The sequence below is a fragment of the Erpetoichthys calabaricus genome, chromosome 17, assembly GCF_900747795.2.
Source record: "Erpetoichthys calabaricus chromosome 17, fErpCal1.3, whole genome shotgun sequence".
In the NCBI taxonomy this organism is placed as follows: domain Eukaryota; kingdom Metazoa; phylum Chordata; class Cladistia; order Polypteriformes; family Polypteridae; genus Erpetoichthys; species Erpetoichthys calabaricus.
In genome coordinates this window covers 54229805-54253314 of record NC_041410.2, presented here as the reverse complement: position 1 = coordinate 54253314, position 23510 = coordinate 54229805, and the positions used below count along the sequence as shown (strand labels likewise).

The following is a 23510-nucleotide window of genomic DNA, read 5'->3' as shown; positions in this document are numbered from 1 at the left end:
GTTAAATGTGTTTGATGATCAGAAACATTTTGTGTGACAAACATGCAAAAGAATAAGAAATCAGGAAGGGGGCAAATAGTTTTTCACACCACTGTATGTATGTATATATATATATATATATATATATATATATATATATATATATACACACACACACATATCAACATATATATATATATATATATATGCACATACATATACACACATACATACATACACATATATACATATACACATACATACATAGTGCTTTGTAACACGGGCTGTGATTGTTAATGGAAGGGAGACGACAAATCACAGCTTCCCGCTTTCTAATCGGGCCTGTGATTGGTGCTGCAAGTTTAGCTTTACACCTGTTTTTAAGTCTTATTAACTGAAAGGGGCTTTCATGAAAAAAGTTAGGGCTTTGCTACAGGATACATGCTCCACAAGTTAAGAAAGTAAAAATAAAGGTATATATTTCTGTTTTATTTAAACCTTTTAAGTTTGTATGCGGCGGTATGGTGGCGCAGTGAAAGGTGCCAGTTAGGAGACCTGGGTTCGCTTCCCTGCGTGGAGTTTGAATGTTCTCCCCGTGTCTGTCTGGGTTTCCTCTGGGTACTCCGGTTTCATCCCACAGTCCAAAGACATGCAGGTTAGGTGCATTGGCGATTCTAAATTGTCCATGGTGTGTGGGTGTGTGCGCCCTGTGGTGGGCTGGCACCTTGTCTGGGGTTTGTTTCCTGCCTTGTGCCCTGTGTTGGCAGGGATTGGCTCCTGTATTTAGGATATAGCGGGTTGGATAATGGATGGATGGACATTTGTATGCATAGCCCCATTTGCCCGTTTTCGTTTTTTTTCTTTCTTCAGTAATATTTCAGTAAACCCGGAGCTTGTCAGTTCAAATCCTGGTACTGACACCACTGTGTGACCCTGAGGAAGTCACTTCACCTGCCTGTGCTGCAAAAAACAAAAGTAATGTAACAAATTGTACCTCAGATGTTGCAAGTTGCTGGAATAAAGGCATAAGTCAAATAGATAAATATGTATTATACACATAGGAACTATTCATTTATTTTCAGTTAAGTCGTCTGCAGCAAACCTTTATACATGAGGGTTTCTCCTTTTTAGATAGTGCAAACTGTTTCTTCTTCATTGAGGTTTTCTCTTGGAGAGCTTTTTTTATTTCATTGAAAATTAAAGCAGCAGCTGCCAAAATATGTAGCTTTCTTATTAATTTTTCAACATTGTGTAAAATAACTTTATAAAGTAACATAAAAGGTTTAAATACTGGTTATCCTTTTACTCTAAAATATTACTAAAGAGATACAAAAAAAGTAAAATGCATATGTTGTTTTTCTTTAAGGAGATTAAATATTACTGAAGAAAGAAAAAAAAAAAAACTAAAACAGCCAAATGGGGCTATGCATACAAACTTAAAAGGTTTAAATAAAACAGAAATATACACCTTTATTTTTACTTCCTTAACTTGTGGAGGGTGTATCCTGTAGCAAAGCCCTAATTTTTTTCGTGAAAGCCCGTTTCAGTCAATAAGTCTTAAAAAGAGGTGTAAAGATATTGACAATAAGCTACGCAAACCCACCAAGACTTGCAATCGTTTAAATCAAGGCGCGAGTCGAAAAACTCCATCCCATACTATTAGTTAACGATTAACACATTTCTATATGTATTGTAAGCATACAATACAACTGATGATATGTTGCGCTTATTTATCTGGTGTACTGACATTTTTGTGTGTTTAACGGCTGAAATCCAACGTGGTTTGTGCCCTTCAGAATGAAAACAGTTTGCATTTACCTTTTTAATAAAAGGTGAGCTTTTAAGCCTGAGAAATCACCCCGTAAATGCACACGTTTAATTGCACATGTGTTAATATGTATGCTTACACAGTATTAAAAGACACTCAACAATTAACGTCATTTACCTTCGTTCCCACGTTTGAGTCGTGCTGTACATCTCTTCCTTGTTTTCAGTTCACGTGATTACGTAGGAGGCATGATGACGCGATGCGTGATGATGCGATACATGACTCCGCCTCTTCTATTACAGTATATGGACAAAAAAGAGGTTCCAGTTATGACCATTACGCATAGAATTTTGAAATGAAACCTGCCTAACTTTTGTAAGTAAGCTGTAAGGAATGAGCCTGCCAAATTTCAGCCTTCCACCTACACGGGAAGTTGGACAATTAGTGATGAGTGAGTCAGTCAGTGAGTCAGTGAGGGCTTTGCCTTTTATTAGTATAGATTTATTTAAACATTTTATAACAGAAATTGCTTTCAACAAAAAAAAACAACAAATTGAGAAGGTTGTCCTCATTTTGCAAACTGAACATTCAACTGTATCCTTCATAGAAATACAAAAACATTTTTTTTATTGTCAAGGAGAAAAGGTGTAAAATAAACAATTTTTTTTTTTTTTTTTTTAGTAATTTGTTTTTTTACATTTGCATCTCTCGTTCTTCTTCCATTTGGCCACCATATTCTTTTCACATCACTTGCATGGACCTTTCCTTATTTCTTCTGCAGTTTTCTTTATAACTTTTTCTTTTTGTGCAGCTCTTACTATTCATCCCTATGCCTAAGACATGCCTTCAGAACAGGTGGCTTTTTTTCTTCGCTTGCAATACACACCAGCCAGCTTCTTTCCTCTACAGTAATCCCTCGCTATATCGAGCTTCGACTTTCGCGGCTTCACTCTATCGCGGATTTTATATGTAAGCATATTTAAATATATATCACGGATTTTTAATTTCTGGTACATGCTTCCTCAGTTGGTTTGCCCAGTTGATTTCATACAAGGGACGCTATTGGCAGATGGCTGAGAAGCTACCCAACCAGAGCCCTATTACGTATTAAATAAAACTCCTGAAATATATTGTGAGCACGGGGGCTGTTCGCACCCCTAGAGGATACGGCTGCTCCTCAAAAAACGCTGAGAGACTACCTTCAAATTGCTGCCATTCTTGCTGGGCTTACTTGTGACAGCTTTTTTGCGCGATATGCTTCCTGCACGGTGCTTTGCATACTTAAAAGATCAAACAGCACGTATTGATTTTTGATTGTTTACTTTTCTCTCTCTCTTACTCTGACATTCTCTGCTCCTGATGGAGGGGGTGTGAGCAGGGGGGCTGTTCGCACCCCTAGACGATACGGACGCTCATCTAAAAATGCTGAAAGATTATATTCACATTGCTCCCTTCCGGCTTTGTCAAGCGACATGCTTCCCGCATGGTGCTTCGCATACTTCAAAGCTTGAACGGCATGTATTGATTTTTGATTGTTTGTTTTTCTCTGTCTCTCTCACTCTCTCTGACATTCTCTGCTCCTGACAGAGGGGGTGTGAGTAGAGGGGCTGTTCGCATACTGGCCTAGAGGATACGGACGCTCCTTTAAAAAATGCTGAAAGACTACCTTCACTTTGTCCTCTTCCTTGCAGCTGCTTTATACGGCGGTGCTTCGCATACTTAAAAGCCAAACAGCCCTATTGATTTTTGATTGTTTGCTTTTTTCTCTCTCTCTCTGACATTCTCTGCTCCTGACGCGCACTCCTTTGAAGAGGAAGATATGTTTGCATTCTTTTAATTGTGAGACGGAACTGTCATCTCTGTCTTGTCATGGAGCACAGTTTAAACTTTTGAAAAAGAGACAAATGTTTGTTTGCAGTGTTTGAATAAAGTTCCTGTCTCTCTACAACCTCCTGTGTTTCTGTGCAAATCTGTGACCCAAGCATGACGATATAAAAATAACCATATAAATATATGGTTTCTACTTCGCGGATTTTCACCGTTCGCGGGGGGTTGTGGAACGCAACCCCCGCGTTCGAGGAGGTATTACTGTACTATAACTACTGGTCTCTGGAATGAATCACTTGTAGAGCAGCCTCTTCCTCCAACTGTGCTTTGATGGCCCTCCCTGCAGCTTCCTATTTTAAAGTCATGCCAGTCTGCAGAAGCTTTACGTGTCACTATCCTACTGGTTCAGTTTAACTTTGGCACAAGTGAGGTTTTCACTGTCCCATACACAGCCTTGTTTTTGGCATTATCACCATCCTTACTGAATGTGTGCCATTTCCCCTTGGCACCCATTTTTCATCTCCAATTTCGGTTGCTGCTTATCATCAAGAGCGGGATGATGCAGAGCTTCAGTGCCTGCCCTACCTTTGCTGTTCTCTGAGCTGCCTAATTTGCGTGACTTTTGTCAGGGTTCAGGTTTTGAGACTGTATGTAGATTTTTGGCTGGAATGTTACAATACGTTTTGACTGTACACAGGTGACCAGCTGATGAAACTGTGTTTTATAGACTGTTTATTTGAACCATTTTGGTTAAAATTTTTTTTTTACAATTTTCACGTTTGAATATTGTATTTAAACATTAATTTGAATTAAATAATGTACAGTAGTTGAAAAAAATTGCTCAGCCCTAGTTGAAGATCATTAGTCTCACCGTCTAAATAATGTTACATGAAACCATCATTTTTTTTAAAGAATTTATGTAAAAATTTGTTGAATTAAGGGGAATGCATGCTGTGTGTTCACTTCTTTGTAGTATATCTGAAAGTTGAAGTTTCAAATTGATTTTGTTTTCTGGAATTGCAGCAAGTCTGATATTGCACTACTCAAAATAGATTAAGTTCGTTCGTGATTGCAAGCAGCCTTTACACCTGATCCCTGTCTTTCACCATGTACTTGGTTAACCCCACATGTCCGCTCTGTGCATCTTAACAGGGGTGAGTCTGACCAGGTTACATAGGTTGCTTAGCAGCCAGGAGCATACCTAACCTTAGTCCTAGCTCCAGAATTACCAATGCTGTGGGAGGATTGAAATCTGTAGGTTCACAGGGTCAGTTTTGTCTCATGTACAGTAAACTCCTTATTTGTCTGTGCGTAATCAGTTGCATTATGTGGAAATATGCGTGATGGTCATAGCACCATTTTTTCATGATGTAGTCCATCAACTCTTGACTTCGTAATAGAAGTGGAAAAAGCTCTCGGGAAACCCTCAAACACTTCTTATGCCTTGAAATTTTGAAGTAATCTGATTTAGAGTTGTCTGACTTGCATTTTATTTTTGTATTCGACTCCAGTATCGGTGAAATTTCTTGATACCTATTTGTTGTTGTTCTTCTTTCGGCTGCTCCCGTTAAGGGTTGCCACAGCACAGACAAGCTAATTTAAATTCAGAAATGTCAAATCAATTTCCAGTTTTGCTTATCATGAAAACCTACTTCCTTTTGGATTAAGATTAAGAAACACTGTTTCAGAACATAATTTGTATTGACTGTATCCTGAGGTTAAACAAAACCATGTTTTTGGGAAACACTCTCTTTAACCACCACTTTCGTTTGTAATGTCTTCTGCAGAAATTTGTAAGCTTTGTTAATATTTCACATAGGTTTTTATATATGCTATACCTGTTGCTGTTCTTAAATCATCTCTTATCAGCTTTAGTAAGAGGCCATTTGGCCCATAAAAACTTGTATAGTCAGTCAGTGGTTTTTAAACTATCGCCTGTAGGAACCCTGTGGTTATAGTATTTTATTACAACCTAGTTTTGTAATCTGTGGCTTATTCCTGCTTTTAATTGACATCCATCCATCCATCCTCTTCCGCTTATCCGAGGTCGGGTCGCGGGGGCAGCAGCTTGAGCAGAGATGCCCAGACTTCCCTCTCCCCGGCCACTTCTTCTAGCTCTTCCGGGAGAATCCCAAGGTGTTCCCAGGCCAGCCGAGAGACATAGTCCCTCCAGCGTGTCCTGGGTCTTCCCCAGGGTTAGACGTGCCCGGAACACCTCACCAGGGAGGTGTCCAGGAGGCATCCTGATCAGATGCCCAAGCCACCTCATCTGACTCCTCTCGATGCGGAGGAGCAGCAGCTCTACTGTGAGCCCCTCCCGGATGACTGAGCTTCTCACCCTATCTTTAAGGGAAAGCTTTTAATTGACATTTTTCCCAATTTATCTTTATTCATTGTTTAGTCAAAAATACACCACAGTGCATTGGCTAACAATAAATGTTTTATTTTTGTCATAGTTTTTAATACAGAAGTCTGTTATTCCATTTTCCTTTTTAAATTAATTTTCTTCTCCAAATGTTTTATTTACATCTGTTAACAAAGAAACATGGAAACAGTGTGGAAACAAGAAGAATGCTTAAAAAGTGCTTCATTAGTTAGTTTATTGTCATCATATGTAGTCATTAGTTATCAATGGATTAAGTGGAAATTTTTTTTATAATACATAGAATCTTAAAAAGTAAAATCAAAAACATATACATCTGAAAGTACTATATAAGAAAAAATGTTTTGCAAATTAATGAGAAAAATGATCATCTACAATTTTACTTTTTGGTGTGGTGCAATAATGACAGTAAATGGAAGATAACAACGTGAACAACAGGAATTTGGGTTTATTTTACACCAGAAGACATTAGATGCGCTAAGGCTGATCTTACTGGTTAGATGGATCTGGCATTCAGAAGGAATTGAAAAAGGCAAATGTTCAGACTTTACAGCCATGTCATATTGTTGTACATTTTTTTTAATACCATAACATCCATAATATTAAATGTTTGTGATTTGTTCATGGAGCACATTATGCAGTCTGTAAAGTAAAAATATACTCTTCTTTATTTTGAAAAATAAAATTTTGGTCTAATGCAGTATTTCTGAATTACAATGGCTCAATGATTTTTATTAACCATTGTTGTTATAAGACAAACAGTTCTTCCCTTTAATGACTTGTTTAATTCGACATGTTTTGTGTTTACTTGGGTTGTAAACCCAGAAGTGCATGACACTGTGTGACCTGATTTGCTTTTTTTTTTTTTTTTCTTCTTTCCTCATTTTCTTCCCTTATTTTAATCTAATTGTGTGTCAGGACACCACAATTTTACCTATCAACAACGCCATGGCAAGATAAAAAGACTAATCTTGCCAATTTCTGCATTGGGTTCTGTAGGGTGCATTGCATACGGCATTTATGGTCAGCTGCAGAATTAGTGGTATTCTTAAAGGAAATTATTAAAACAAACCTTTAAAATAAACAGTACATATGATTCAAATAGTCCTGAAAATATTCATCAAAATTACTTACCATTTATCTAGTAAAAATCATTTCGAAAAGAACAAGTGTATATAACAAGAATAGTGTGTTATCTCAAGGACATATGAGCCACAATTATTAGCAGCCCTTAGAGATACTTTAACCTTCTTGGCGTTAACCCCAAGCATGATTTGATTTCAGGATTCTGTGCAATTACAGTTAAACTTGAGTCACACTCGGGCTGACGTAAAAATATTTTCATTTTTTATGCCTGAATAATGCTTGGGACAGTAACATTATGTTGTAAAACATCATGAATATTTCAATTTGTTTTGCCACTCATAAGGTAACTTATCAGTATTCATGAGTGGGGCAGAGCCTTCAACTAAAAATGTAATGGCAAAAGAAAAGCCCCAAAGGCAGTTTTAGAATGAACTGAAAGTGAACCATTGCTTGAATTAAGCTATGTGTATAATGATATGAATTGGTCATCAGATGCTGACACAGAAAGTGGAAACTAATATGTGATACAGCAGTTTAAGACCAACCTGCCATGATATGCCCGATGAATTTGCTTGCATAAAGCTTAAGCATGGTGGCACGGTAGCTACTACGTGGCAGAAATTGCAATAATTGCTATAGAGTGAAAGGACAAGCAAGATGTTAACCCCCTAAGCACTGTTCACAATGGAGCACTAGAGAGACAAAAGCAAGTGAAACAGCCAAAGTCTACAGAAGAAGTACGGCAAGTTTTCTAAGATGCATGAAACAAACTACCATCCGGTTTTCTTATAAAACTATATGATGGTGTACCTAAGAGACCTGATTCTCTTTTAAAGGCAAATATTGATTTTAATTTATTTTTTGTACTGTTTACTGCACTATAGTAATATTTAGAAATTGTTTATTTCATTGGTTTTAAAGCATCTTCACTTAATAGTTTTTTTTGTGTGCTTAATACTTTTGTGAAGTATTGTACATTCTTCACTCCTTTCGTGTACTGTGTAATCTGTTATTTTAATGCTGAGTTTTGTTTTTCTTTCTAATAGGTTGCAGAAGAAGTATGCAAAGTACAAGGTGTTCAAAAAGTACTGGTTGCTCAGCATGATGCATACAAAGGTTTTTTACCAGGTGAAGTATATTTGGAAATGTTGTGGTTATAATACACAGATATTCAGTTAATTATAGGCATTTGTTTCATATCTGTTATACCTCTAGGACACCAGTTTGTCCAAATAATGATGGAATTTGATCAGACAAGAATTTCAAGATTTAATTATATTTGTGCTTATTGGTTTTAGGGTAACGTCATTCAGTTATGAATCTAGGAAACCATTTTAGAAAATGTGTCCCAAAGTATAACGTAATATTTAAACATTTTAAATATAAAGTAAGATATTATTAAAAATTTCTTCTGAACTCATATAGCCCTCATTGTCTTTTGGCAAAAGGTTTCCTTTTCACTTAAAACATTGTATAAATTGGTGGTATTAAAAGCCACAGATCGCCCAACTACACATTTGTATCCAGCCTTTTTTAGTTTAATATTTATCATTCTTGCTATCATTACTTTACTTACTGTAAACTATACAGAGAACTGATTAACTGACATATAATTGAAAAATTTTAAATTAATATAATACACTAATATGTTTCTTATGGCAAACAAAACATTTTTCATTTAACATTATTAAAATGAATTAATCTGTCCAGTATGGACTTTGTTTAATCCACAATGGTGTAGTTTTTTTTTTTTTTTTTTTGTAAAAGTTTTTAAAATGCATAAATACAATAGTTTTAAGTTTTTTGGTGACATAGAGGATATGCATTTTAATTTTGTATTTATTTAGTTATTTGGTTAGGCATGCAAAGAGATTATGTCCTGTACTTTATTTTAGAAATATCTGTCAGTGAAATAGCTTTCCCTGATCTTAGAGTCCAGGCTCTCTAGCTGTCATCAGTTACTCCAGAGCATTTTATATATATATATATATATATATATATATATATATATATATATATATATATATATATATATATATATATATATATACATACAGTGGTGTGAAAAACTATTTGCCCCCTTCCTGATTTCTTATTCTTTTGCATGTTTGTCACACAAAATGTTTCTGATCATCAAACACATTTAACCATTAGTCAAATATAACACAAGTAAACACAAAATGCAGTTTGTAAATGGTGGTTTTTATTATTTAGGGAGAAAAAAAAAATCCAAACCTACATGGCCCTGTGTGAAAAAGTAATTGCCCCCTGAACCTAATAACTGGTTGGGCCACCCTTAGCAGCAATAACTGCAATCAAGTGTTTGCGATAACTTGCAATGAGTCTTTCACAGCACTCTGGAGGAATTTTGGCCCACTCATCTTTGCAAAATTGTTGTAATTCAGCTTTATTTGAGGGTTTTCTAGCATGAACCGCCTTTTTAAGGTCATGCCATAGCATCTCAATTGGATTCAGGTCAGGACTTTGACTAGGCCACTCCAAAGTCTTCATTTTGTTTTTCTTCAGCCATTCAGAGGTGGATTTGCTGGTGTGTTTTGGGTCATTGTCCTGTTGCAGCACTCAAGATCGCTTCAGCTTGAGTTGACGAACAGATGGCCGGACATTCTCCTTCAGGATTTTTTGGTAGACAGTAGAATTCATATCACAGCAAGCCTTCCAGGTCCTGAAGCAGCAAAACAACCCCAGACCATCACACTACCACCACCATATTTTACTGTTGGTATGATGTTCTTTTTCTGAAATGCTGTGTTCCTTTTACGCCAGATGTAACAGGACATTTGCCTTCCAAAAAGTTCAACTTTTGACTCATCAGTCCACAAGGTATTTTCCCAAAAGTCTTGGCAATCATTGAGATGTTTCTTAGCAAAATTGAGACGAGCCCTAATGTTCTTTTTGCTTAACAGTGGTTTGCGCCTTGGAAATCTGCCATGCAGGCCGTTTTTGCCCAGTCTCTTTCTTATGGTGGAGTCGTGAACACTGACCTTAATTGAGGCAAGTGAGGCCTGCAGTTCTTTAGACGTTGTCCTGGGGTCTTTTGTGACCTCTTGGATGAGTCGTCTCTGCGCTCTTGGGGTAATTTTGGTCGGCCGGCCACTCCTGGGAAGGTTCACCACTCTTCCATGTTTTTGCCATTTGTGGATAATGGCTCTCACTGTGGTTCGCTGGAGTCCCAAAGCTTTAGAAATGGCTTTATAACCTTTACCAGACTGATAGATCTAAATTACTTCTGTTCTCATTTGTTCCTGAATTTCTTTGGATCTTGGCATGATGTCTGGCTTTTGAGGTGCTTTTGGTCTACTTCTCTGTGTCAGGCAGCTCCTATTTAAGTGATTTCTTGATTGAAACAGGTGTGGCAGTAATCAGGCCTGGGGGTGGCTACGGAAATTGAACTCAGGTGTGATACACCACAGTTAGGTTATTTTTTAACAAGGGGGCAATTACTTTTTCACACAGGGCCATGTAGGTTTGGATTTTGTTTCTCCCTAAATAATAAAAACCATAATTTAAAAACTGCATTTTGTGTTTACTTGTGTTATATTTGACTAATGGTTAAATGTGTTTGATGATCAGAAACATTTTGTGTGACAAACATGCAAAAGAATAAGAAATCAGGAAGGGGGCAAATAGTTTTTCACACCACTGTATATATATATATATATATATATATATATATACATACACACACACACACAGGTAAAATTCCATTACAACGAATATCCATCCATCCATTTTCCAACCCGCTGAATCCGAACACAGGGTCACGGGGGTCTGCTGGAGCCAATCCCAGCCAACATGGCACAAGGCAGGAACCAATCCAGGGCAGGGTGCCAACCCACCGCAGGACACACACAAACACACCCACACACCAAGCACACACTAGGGCCAATTTAGAATCGCCAATCCACCTAACCTGCATGTCTTTGGACTGTGGGAGGAAACCGGAGTACCCGGAGGAAACCCACGCAGACACGGGGAGAACATGCAAACTCCACGCAGGGAGGACCCGGGAAGCGAACCCAGGTCCCCAGGTACAATGAATGTCTTTCAAACTAAATTTTCATTACAACGAAGTATTTTTATGGTCTCGACAGCTTCCCCATATGACACGAGTCTATAGAAATCTCGTTACTACAAAGTACATTCAGCAGATACTTTCATTACAACGAAGTGCACAAAAGACCTTGAAATGCCTGAATGAATCATCCACAGAGCAGTTAGTTTTGTGGTCGCCGCTCAGTTGTGCACAATGATCCCCAAACAAAAACACTGTAAATTTTTTTTTTTCTTTCTTCAAAGTTTCCTCGTACTGTTTTTTTTTTTTGCCTTTTTTGTTTCCTGCTGTTTTCAGTGATACCTTTTGCTCGTCAATATTTGAAAAACATCCATTGGAATTTAACTCATTGTCACCCTCCTATAGAAACGGCAGACACAAAAAAACGATAACAGTTCATATTAGAAAAAAAAAAAACTTTGCTTCTTTGCAGCTGTCGATTGCGACAAAAAAAAAAAAAAAAGATGTTGCCAGTGAATTTGGAATTTCATCATCGACACTGTCAATTTTCTTGAAAGACAGAACTAAAAAAGTAGAAAAATCTTGGGTTGTAAACGTATGTGAACTGCTGCATTTGAAGACGTTGAAAAAGCCATTTTTATGTGGTTCAGTGATGCTCGTTCAAGAAACATTCCTATTAATGCAGCACTCATTCAAGAAAATATGAGGTTTGTAAACTCTCTTGGGACCTCCACCAACTAGAAAGCAAGCCGAAGTGCGATCTCTGCGTCTCTACTGGGCAATTGCAGGCTCACAGATATGCTTTGTCTCTCCGCCAAAGTAAATGGAAAAGATCTCGATGGGTGATGCAAGGTTAGGAGCACGTAAATCAGACATGTCAAAATCACTACCATTGGTGGGCCGCTTCGACAGCCATACATGCGTCAGTGGGCCGCGCTGTAACAAATACTATTATACAAAGTTACTGCAGCTTTCTTTCCAATACGGAAAACTTTAAAAAATGTAACACTTAAAGTTTAAAGAAAAGCAATTTATTTCCATACAATCTCCGTACAACTGTGTACAATTAGAGTCTTAGCCTCTTAGCTAGGTCCTTATATTATTATATTATATTCATTATATTATATTCATTGCTTATATACAGTAGGAGTCTTACAGTGTGAGATGTATTTCTTTTGTCCCGACACTTGGCATCTCTTGTTAGTAACCAGTTCGTCAATATCAGGCTTGAAATCTTGTGCAGCTGCAACTTTTATGAGGGATGAAAGGTGCTCGACAGCAAGTCTTGAGCGATGTGGGGTTTTGGTAGCTTTCATTAACGAAAACAATTGCTCACAAAGGTAAGTGCTTCCGAACATAGACAGTACTCTCAATGCCAACTTACGGATCTACACATACGAGGGTGGCAGGTAAGCATACAAGCCTGGCACACCAACTTCGTTGTATTTTGCCTTCAGAATAGAATCTGACTGCAGTTCAATCAATTCCATTTGGATATTCTCAGGCGCATTCTCAACGTTGTAAGAGTAGGGTGACGTAAACAGCGCAACGTCCTGTTCATGTGAACTGAAATCACGAAAACGCTCATTGAATTCATTGCCCAGTTATTCAAGTTGGAAAACAAATCCTCCAAAAATCAAATTTTACTTTACTACGTTTACTTCAAAGTTTATATTGTAAAATAAGCCAATATGCAAAAAGCCCCCTGACCTACACTAATTTTACAAACTCAAAATCTCAAAAATTTGTTAATAAACAACTCACCAACTTCTCGTGTCCACTTCAGATCTTCAGCTGTAGTCTGCACTGTTTGTTACAATACTAGCACAAAATTACATTAAACTAGAGCAAAAAAACGTGAATATATGCGAGCTATTACTACTTGTGATGGTCAGTTCTGCCCAGTTACCAGTCTCACCAACCCAGCCATTAGTGTAGCCTGCTATGGGCAGCTCTAGGCTCGTGGCGGCCCTGGGCAGAGAAAGAATTGGTGGCCCCTTCGCCCACCAATGTCAATATGGTATCTTATGCACGGCGGATGGCCACATCCGTTGCGGACACTGCATAGCCGCCTCATGCTCATGACACGGTTCTATATGTGCGTGTCCGTAACTTGAAAACCAGGTGGCGGCCCATGATATTCTCATTACAGCAGAACGTTATAATACATATAGCTTACTGCTCTGACTTGAGCGACATTAGTAAATACAGCATACAAATTAACAAGAAACACGATGTTTTTTGGCCACATTGCCGTCAGCTATGTCGTTATTTTCTCTTTCTGTTTTATATTCAATATACACTGCCTGGCCAAAAAAAAAGTCGCCACCAAAAAAAATGGTCACACACTCTAATATTTCGTTGGACCGCCTTTAGCTTTGATTACGGCACGCATTCGCTGTGGCATTGTTTCGATAAGCTTCTGCAGTGTCACAAGAATTAGTTCCATCCAGTGTTGCATTAATTTTTCACCAAGATCTTGCATGATGGGTGCATCACTTCATCTGCCTCTCTTCTTACCCTGATGCGCCCATCACTCTGGAACAGGGTAAATCTGGACTTATCAGACCACATGACCTTCTTCCATTGCTTCAGAGTCTAATCTTTATGCTCCCTAGCAAATTGAAGCCTTTTTTCCGGTTTGCCTCACTGATTAGTGGTTTTCTTATGGTTACACAGCTGTTCAGTTGCAATCCCTTGAGTTCCCTTCGCATTGTGCGTGTGGAAATGCTCTTACTTTCACTATTAAACATAGACCTGAGTTCTACTGTTGTTTTTCTTCGATTTGATTTCACCAAACGTTTAAGTGATCACCGATCACGATCATTCAGGATTTTTTTCCGGCCACATTTCTTCCCCGAAGACGATGGGTCCCCACTATCCTTCCAGTTTTTAATAATGCGTTGGACAGTTCTTAACACAATTTTAGTAGTTTCTGCAATCTCCTTAGATGTTTTCTCTTCTTGATGCATGCCAATGATTTGACCCTTCTCAAACAGACTAACATCTTTTCCACGACCACGAGATGTGTCTTTCGACATGGTTGTTTAAAAAATGAGAAGCAACTCATTGTACCAGTTGGGGTTAAATAACTTGCTGCCAGCTGAAAGATAATCGCCTATGCAGTAATTATCCAATAGGAGGCTCGTACCTATTTGCTTAGTTAAATCCAGGTGGCGACTTTTTTTTGGCCAGGCAGTGTATATTGGCGTGGCAGCCCTGTGCAGGTGCACAATTTGCACATGCCTAAGGCCGCTCCTGCTGCCAGGCTACTGCAGCCTAGCACTTCAGTTGCGACGTCGCGGCTCGTTAACTTTGGACAAGGCTCATGGCTATACTAGCAGATGACATTTCCGGTACCGTAATGCTGTGGGAAAACGTGCTTTTGTCAGAAGGCAGAAGTAAGAAAAGTCAATAAGTAACGCCGAAGATGCAGAATGATTCAATCACAAACGATAGTAATCATTTTGTACACGTTTAGTGCTAACTAGGATCTGTTATGCGGGCCGCATGCGGCCCAGATGGCCGTGTGTTTGACATGCCTGACGTAAATTGTAAATGCAGATAACAGGATTACTTGATCACTGACCTGGCCATGACCTTGCCTGACTGCTGTGTCTGTGTATAGCTGAGTGGCAGATCACGCTACAATAAATAACTGTGCTTTCCTGTTTCAAACTGAATAAAGCTGGTTTTGCTAAAGTACTGAGACTAAGCCTCGTGTTTTGGGGTGCAAGACAGGGACTTATAGCGTGACCCCGATCTTTTATGATTTGCTTCTGTGGCGCTTCACTTCAGCGCTGTGAGCCTCCTATTGCCCTGCCCTGGCAACGGACAAACAATTTTCCACAGACGCTGCAATCGCGCTTCAGGACGCACTTCAGTATGTCGTTCCTGTTGGGGGGTGGTGTTGGTGGTTGGGGGGGGGGGGGGGGGAAGGGGGTGTCTCAAAAGAGTTCAAAAACCTCACAATATGAAGAAGAAATATTGATTCGACTCCTGATTGATAACTCTGCTGCCCACAACATGCTTCCACATTTAGATAATGTTCGTGTTGAATTCCTCCCACCCAATTGCACGGCAGCGCTTCAGCCATTGGATTTGGGCATCATTCGCACCCTGAAAGTGTATTATCACAAGGAAATGCTGAGCAAAATTCTCATCAGCATAACTTCATAACTTGTAGGCAGGAGGAGATTAAAATTAATGTAAAAGAAGCTATTGAAATGATTGCAAACGCCTGGATACAAGTTAAAGAAAGCACTATAGTAACAAATACAGAATCTCATTACAACAAAATTTTCGTTACAACGAAATATTTTTTAGGTCCCTGGGAGTTTGTTGTAATGGAATTTTACCTGTAAATACATATATACATATATTTTAAAAATAGCAGCGGCCCTAGAATTGACCCCTATGGAACACCACTCTTAACAATTCTGATCATAGCCAATTCTGATAAGGTTCCTCGTACCATCACTCTCTGCTTCCGGTGTCTGAGCCAATTCTGCATCCTTATAAAAAAAAAAAAAAATCACCCTGAACTCCCACTTCTTTTAGATTGATGCCCATCCTCTCATGTGGCAGCTTATCAAATGCTTTCTGAAAGTCAAGATAAATATTATCATATGCTCCACTTTGATCATATCCTTTTGTTGCTTCCTCATAGAATTCCATCGTGTTTGTAAAACATGACCTCCCTCTTCTGCACCCATGCTGACTGTTCAGAAAAACTCCTGTATTTGCTATGTGCTGCTCAATGTTATCCTTAATAATTACTTCCATCTCAACTCTCTGCTGTTTGGGTGTCTTTCTTTTAGGTTTGTCAACAATTTATGTTGATTGGTATTCGAACCATAATATTTGGTATGGGTGCAGTAGATACCAAATTTGGCCTTATGCAACATCAGGGAACTTAACTCTGATTTGGTAGTGGAAATCAGTTTTATATTGGAAGTAGTGCTGAGAGGTATACTGGTTCATACCAAAAAACGTTTTTTATTTTTGTTATGATATGAATTTTTCTTATACCGCAATACTGGTTTAAATAGCCTAAACAACGTTCGGAACGTGGTGGAGTGGGAAACGGTTTAAGGGGGGGACCTTTTTCACTGCTACACCGCTAAACACGCATGCAATGGAGTACATGTGTTAGTGGCAGTATTGAGCGGTGAAAATGGACAGAGAACATTCCGAAACTGAAGCTGTAGCAGACGATAAAGTTGAACATGATAACACAGAAGAACTTTTGCCAAAAAAAGGAGCCGCGTCTGTTGTCTGGAGATTTTGGTTTTAAAAGGCCAGATGTAGACCAAACAACTATTTACTGCAAATGCTGTGGAGCTAAAGTTGTCAACACAAGCAATTTGCTGCACCACTTTAGCCGCAAACATGCTTTGGAGTACTATGAATGTATGGAACTAAGATTGGCACCCTCCACGTCCTCAGGTAAAACTGAAAAAGCGAGAGGGCACTCGAGTCAGATGTCACTTGTAGACGCATTTGAAAGAGGTACTGCCTACGACAAAAAAAGCAAGCCGTGGATCGAGATAACCAACGCCATTACAATCCATATAGCTAACGTGTCAATGGACAGAGATTGATAACATTAACAGAAAGTGTAGTTGGTTTACAAAAAATATACAGTATACTCTTTATTCCTTTTCTAAGACATGTTCCGTGCAATACAACTTATGACAAGCACCTCTGAATATTTGGATGGTTAAAAATTTGTTGTCAAAATTATAGTTTAAGTTGTTTGCAAAATTTGTTCAACAAAAAAGGTTCTATATTTTGACTGCAACTGTCATGCAAGGTGATTCTTTCTCTTCATTAGTGCCACCCCCTTTGAAACTATCACTTTATGGGGCCATGCAAAACTGTATTAATACTTGTGTGCACATTAAATTTTTTTTTTGTACAATGTACAATTCTCATGACAGTGGAATAGGTTATTCTTGGGCATTCTACTGCAATAATTGCAGTGGAAAATGTGGTTAACATCCACTCATGCATAGGGAAAAAAATACCGTTGAATACCGTGAAACTGGTATAATTTTGAAAAATACCGTGATATAGAATTTTGGTCATACCGCCCAGCCCTAGTTGGAAGTATATTAACCGAGGATTTTGTTTTTTCCACCAAGACTAGGTAGATGCACTTTATTTCAAAGATAATATTATAGGACCAATATATGTGTATATATTGTTATATATATGTTATGTGTATACCCTGTGTAGTTATTACTTTAAATTTGAAATTATATTTTACCTATGAACTTGTTGTAGTGCTCTGAGCCTGGACTCAGTTAAGAGTGTTACTCAAAAATAAAATGAATTGGATTCAAGTTGGATGCACTTCCCAGGCATGAATCCATTGACTGTGTGTCTGGGGTAAACCAGAAGAGTAACCAATAGTGAAGTCCCTGATAGCACTTTTAGCCTCCATCCAGATATATGTGCAGTCTTTGACAAAATTAGAAATGATGGTCAAGAAATTCTCCAACATATAGGAAAGATTGTGATAGAAATTGCCACTCCTAAGCAGAGACTTGTTGAAATCTCACATTACATTACACTTAGGGAGTAAAGAAGATGCAAAGAAAGAGCAAAGCAATGGTCTTCATCTGGGCACAAATCTAAGAGGGAGGATTCTAGCAACAGAGAAACAAAAATATAGTCCAGCCTACTCCAGGTGTCATAGTGAGGGGTTAAAATGAGAGCCTTAGCTGAGAAATTAATTAAATGAATCTGTCAGGTTCATAGCTGAAATAAATTTATGTTGGTAGCAGGTTTAATGGGGCACACATTGATGAAGGGAATCTGATTGAGAAACTAGAGTTAAAACATACCATGACAGACTGACTGTACTTTGGCAGCATGGGTATTTACTGCCTGTATAAAAATATGAAGGCGAAAATTTCCATGCAACAGAGCCATCACTGTACAGGAAAATGGTCTGGTACTGCAGGTTAAGTGGTTCTTGCCCACATCCCTTTTACCAGGTTGCATCCTTGGATGAATGTGGCTGACAGCATTGTTTCATAAGGGCAGCATCTTATCTGCTTCCCTTTTTCAAAGAAAACTCTATTAAGACTGGCAAAGCACAAATTTATGATTATTGGAACAGTTCTCATGGTATACTCAAACACTACTGAGACCTGCAAGCTACAAGTATTGACACTGGATGCAAGAATGAGAGATGATGACACATCTTTCTTTGATCCTGATTCAGAAATGGGAGTAGATTACAGAAAGGAGAAATTATATAGCAGTGGATGTTACATTGCTCTCAACAGTAGCCTCTCTTTTCTGTTCAAATGATATGTCTGTCCATGCTAGACAGTGTGTGTAAGGGATAATGTCACAGTAGTGAGGTCTCAGCCTAATGCAGAGTGTTGACATTGTAATTTTTCTTAAAAGGAAGTATAACATTATAAGTTCATCATTGATCTAGTCAGGACCCACAGCTAATGAGTCAGCAAAGCATTCAATCAGAAAATAGCCATTGTTGGAGCAATGTTTGATGTTAACTAAGAAAACAAAAAAAAATTATTTTATATTTGAATGGTTTTGCAGTATAGTAATGCTATAATATGGTTTTATAGGGTAATTATTTCACATCTGCATAGTACAGTGAAATACTTGTATGTGCTGATCAACATGCAACATGTATTATGTTACTGCAGTGCAAATATTTTATTGTTGATATTGTAGTGTCAGCAGACAATCCTTAAGATGGCGAGAGCTGGATACGTGGATGACAGTGACCTATCACACAGATAAACTGAGCTCTGCATTTCATAAACCCCTGGGATAAGGGTGATTCACCTTACAAGTCAGGGATGGAGGAAAAATACAGGCAGAGGCTCTTGAAACACAGGATAATAAAAGTCCTTGCAGAAGATAAGTGGTCTTTAGTGGAATGCGAGGAGAGATTGCATGCAACAGTGGCAGATGATTTGGGGGAAGAATAGCTGTGCTTCATTGGCAGTTGGTGTCTGCTATTTTATGAGTCAGTTCCCATGGTCGTAGCAGTGGGAAGGTGAAACTTCTCAGAGTACGATCTTTCATTGTTAAATAAATACACCTGCTCTTGCACTTAACTGATTTAAATTTTATTTTGCAAGGTTTTGATTATTGAATGTCTTGTAATAAGTATAGCTAAATGTACGGTGTTTTTGTTTTATAAAGATTTTTTATTATAGGAATATTGTATGATGAAGCCTGAATCACAGTATTAATTGTACTGTGAGATAAGCGCATTTTCACATAACTGTTAACATCTGTACCCAGTATAATCTTAAACTACTTTAATTATAGAATTTGGTTAGTGACATACTAAATGGAACTTAGGCTTAGACCATATAGGGAGTCTTAAGATTTTCATGTGAAGGTTATGGCACGCCAGAGATGCAACATCATGTTTTTTGGAGATGGTAGGTGGTTAGGTCAATACATGGTAGTATCTGTTGCACATGCTAGCTACATTATATCCTGGCAGCTTGGTCTCTTCTAGAAATATGGTGTCCAGTTTTAACACAGAGGAAATTCCAAGACACCAATACTTTTCATACATCAAACGATAACTTGAAGCTTTCAAGAGGCGAACCAAGTGTAAGATACAGAAAAGCATAAATTAAAAAGTTGAAGAAAAACAGCCATCCAGCACTTAATTTTGAGAGAAATGCTGGAGAAAATGACATCCTTTTCAAAAGCAACAACATCCCGTATTAGATCCGAGAATCAACACCAACCCCCAGCTACCAAGTATGTGTATGATAATTGCCAAAAAACAGCCATTGATGATGCAGAGAAAACCTTTGCAGTCTTGTCACCATTTTACTGTGTGTAAAACACAAGATGTTTAGGTTAGAGAAAAAAGTGAAATGTAGAATAACAGCCAAAATTGTCAGTCAGCCTTACTATCTTATTTTGGCTTGTCATTGCATATATAAACAGCAACATATGTGAGTTTGAGGTAAGCATGATACAAAAGAAATGGAAACAGACCTGCTTCTGGAGCTTCCTTCAGTGCAGAGGACATTGCCTTTTGGGAAAAAATAAAACACAGAGAATATTTTAAAACAGGTTCTTCTAGCCTTCTTAAAGACATTGTGTCAGTCTGCTGAGTCCATCTTATCCAATAGATGGCAGTTTGCTTTCTGTGAAAGCTTACTTTGCTGAATGAATGGCACAGTCTGGATCTGCATATTCCCATTAACAAAGCTGACCTTTTTCCTTTTTACTATGGAATCGTTTCTGCCACTCATTTTTATGCATAATTTCACAATAATGAATGTGTTGTTACATAAATGTATTATTTTCTTGCAACAAGTAACATTGTTCACATGTATTTTTTCACTTCTGTGGACAAATAATAAGAAATCCATTAAGGAGGTTGTGGCCACTACATAAATAGTAATAACATACTGTATTTGATGCATCTGTTTCAGTTTTATAGTTATTTCAAATAAGGTACAGATTTAATTTCTAGTGTAGTCACAGTGTTTGTGTTCGAGTGGGTTGATTGCTGTTGGCGAGTGTAGATGTGTAACCAAATTTGGATGGTATTCTTTTCACTGTGTTCCCACTGGGGCATCTGGGACACACATCTTCCCGGTTTCATTTCTGCCTTGGACCCAGTACTGCAGAAATGGACTGCAAATATTTCCTGGTGGTATTGTGCTCCTATGTACTTCTGAACTATGGGAACTAATACAGAGACGGGTTTCTTCAGATGTTTAGGAGAAAGATGCATGTAATCCAGAAACATAACATTGGTAAAATCATATCGGAGCCAAACTGCACAGACACACACACACACACACACACACACAGCACTTGAAGTTATAATTGGAATCCATCAAACTTTTTTAAGTAGATACTGTTGTCCAGTCCAATCTACACTCACAGGCCACTTTATTTTGTATACCTGTTCAACTGCTTGTTAATGCAAATATGTAATTGGCCGGTCACATGGCACCAACTCAATGCATTTAGGCGTGTAGACATTGTCAAGACGACCAGCTAAAGTTCTCAAGAGCATCAGAATGGGGAAGAAAGGAGATTTAAGTGATTTTGAATATGGCATGGTGCCAAATGGGCTGGTTTGAATATTTCAGAAACTTGTGATCTACTGGGATTTTAATGCACAACTATCCCTCTAGGGTTTACAGGGAATGGTTTAAAAAAGGAAAAATTTCCAACGAATGACAGTTCTCTGGGCAAAAATCCCTTGTTGATGACAAAGGTCAGGGGAGAATGGCCAGACTAGTTTGAGCTGCTAGAAAGGTAACAGGAACTCAAATAACCACTTGTTACAACTGAGGTATGTTGAACATCTCTGAATGCACAACACAATGAACCTTGAAGCAGATGAGCTACAGCAGCAGGAGATCACCCTGGGTGCTAGACCTGAGACATAAGAACAGGCAACTGAGGCTACAGTTTGCACAGGCTCACCAAAACTGGACAAAAGAAGACTGGAAAAATATTTCCTGGTCTGATAAGTCTAGATTCCTGACACAACATTTGGATGGTATGATGCAAATTTGGCATCAACAACATGACAAGACTGGTGGTGGTGGTGGTATAATGGTGGGATATTTTATTGGCATATTTTGGGCTGCTTAGTACCTGTTGAGCATTGTTTAAATGCCACAGCCTACCTATGTATTATTGGTGACCATGTCCATCCCTTTATGACTGCAGTGTGTCCATCTTCTGATGGCTGCTTCCAGCAGAATAACATGCGATGTCGCAAAACTCAGATTATTTCAAACTGGTTTCTTGAACATGACAGTGAGTTCACTGTACTCAAATGGCCTCCACAGTCACCAGATCTCAATCCAACAGAGCACCTTTTGGATGTGGTGGAATGGCAGATTCGCATCACAAATGTGTAGCCAAGAAATCTGCAGCAAGCGCATGATACTATCATGTCAATATCCGTGAGGAATGTTTCCAGCACCTTGTTGAATCTGTGCCACGAAGTATTACAGCGGTTCTGAAGGCAACAGGAGGTCCATCCTGGTACCTGCAATATGTATCTAATAAAGTGGCAAGTGAGTGTATATAGAGTATAAAAAAAACATAAGAACCCCCTTATAATGGGGTGCTGCTTATTGATCGAGTGATATGAGAATCTGCTATGAAGAATTCTGTATAATGCAAAATAATTGTCTGAAAAATAAAGTACTTTTTGTACTGTATAGCAAGTAATAATTCTTAGTTTAACTTGTTTCTAAATAGAACAACAGGAATTCCTTAAAAAATCCATTTTCAAGGTTGGGAAAATGTACAGATAGGGGGTGGATAGGTAAAAGTTAATCCAACAGCAGGCTTATGCTCCGTTAAGATGTGTTCTTTTAGAATTTTGTTTATATTACAACCAATATATTCCTTCACACTAACCACAGTGGAGATGTTAAGACAGCGGAATATGGTAATAAAGAAGATTTATTTAATTTGGCTTTAAATTTTATTTATAAATCTTTTAAATCCCATATACAAGATATTACTGGTGTGTTTTAAGTATTCGTTTCAAGTGGGAAAAAAAATCAAAGAAAGTTAACAAATATATAGTGTAAAGATTTATGGGACCTTTAAAGAATCTGTGTGTTTTGTTTTTTTCATCCATATTCCTGATTCCAGTACACTGTTGTCTTACATATGGTTGGTCCTAATGCTGTCCCTAAATGAAGTACACATTCCCTACCTGTTTTAAATTCTAAATGATGCTATATGTTTGTTACCTTTGAAATGGATAAAGCTTGTTCAGTAATTGAACAGTGTATTGTAAAAGAGGCAACACTTGCCCGTACCAACAAGCATTGTGTGCAATCACAGTATGGGGCACCAACTCATTGCAAGGTGAATACAAACACACACACACACTCCCTGCAAGTGTCAATTTAGCATCACCAAATCCCCAAACCTGCATGAGTTTGGAAGAAGTCGGGGTGGATCTGTAGGCACATGCATGTGTGTTAAAATTCATATTAATTGGGATTTATAAAGAGAATGTGCAGTTTTATGCACCTGAATTTTTTTGTGTGTATGCCATGTTTTAGTGTGAATTCTGTGAAAGGTGTTATACATGAGGCCCTGGTGCTTACAAGTTTCAGATGTCTTCTCGGTTTTGTGCTACTACAGTCAACACACTATTATTTCCTGGAGGACTGACCTGTGCTGCAAGGTGCATAATCAGGTTTGGGCTTTAGGCAAACTTTAAGTGGAGTTGCCACTAATGGTGACGCAACCACTATGTATTTATGCTGATAATAATGTATTCAATGTATGGGAGTTTTTTCATTTTGCTTATAGTCTTAGATGTACACTGATTTGCCGCTTCACTGAATTTTGCACGTCACCCCATGATGCTTCAAACTGTATTTTACTTGCGCTTTCTCTACTGGTTCAAAGGTTTTTCA

General features: G+C 38.2%; 1 protein-coding gene across 1 annotated transcript in view; it reads left to right on the top strand.

The window, feature by feature from the left end:
* etfa (electron transfer flavoprotein subunit alpha) overlaps positions 1-23510 on the top strand; it is a 130946-nt gene that overhangs the window by 6000 nt on the left and 101436 nt on the right. Inside the window, exon 3 of the mRNA XM_028823062.2 lies at positions 8090-8171. Coding sequence (XP_028678895.1) covers positions 8090-8171 — 82 coding nt within the window. The remainder of the gene's footprint in view (positions 1-8089; positions 8172-23510) is intronic.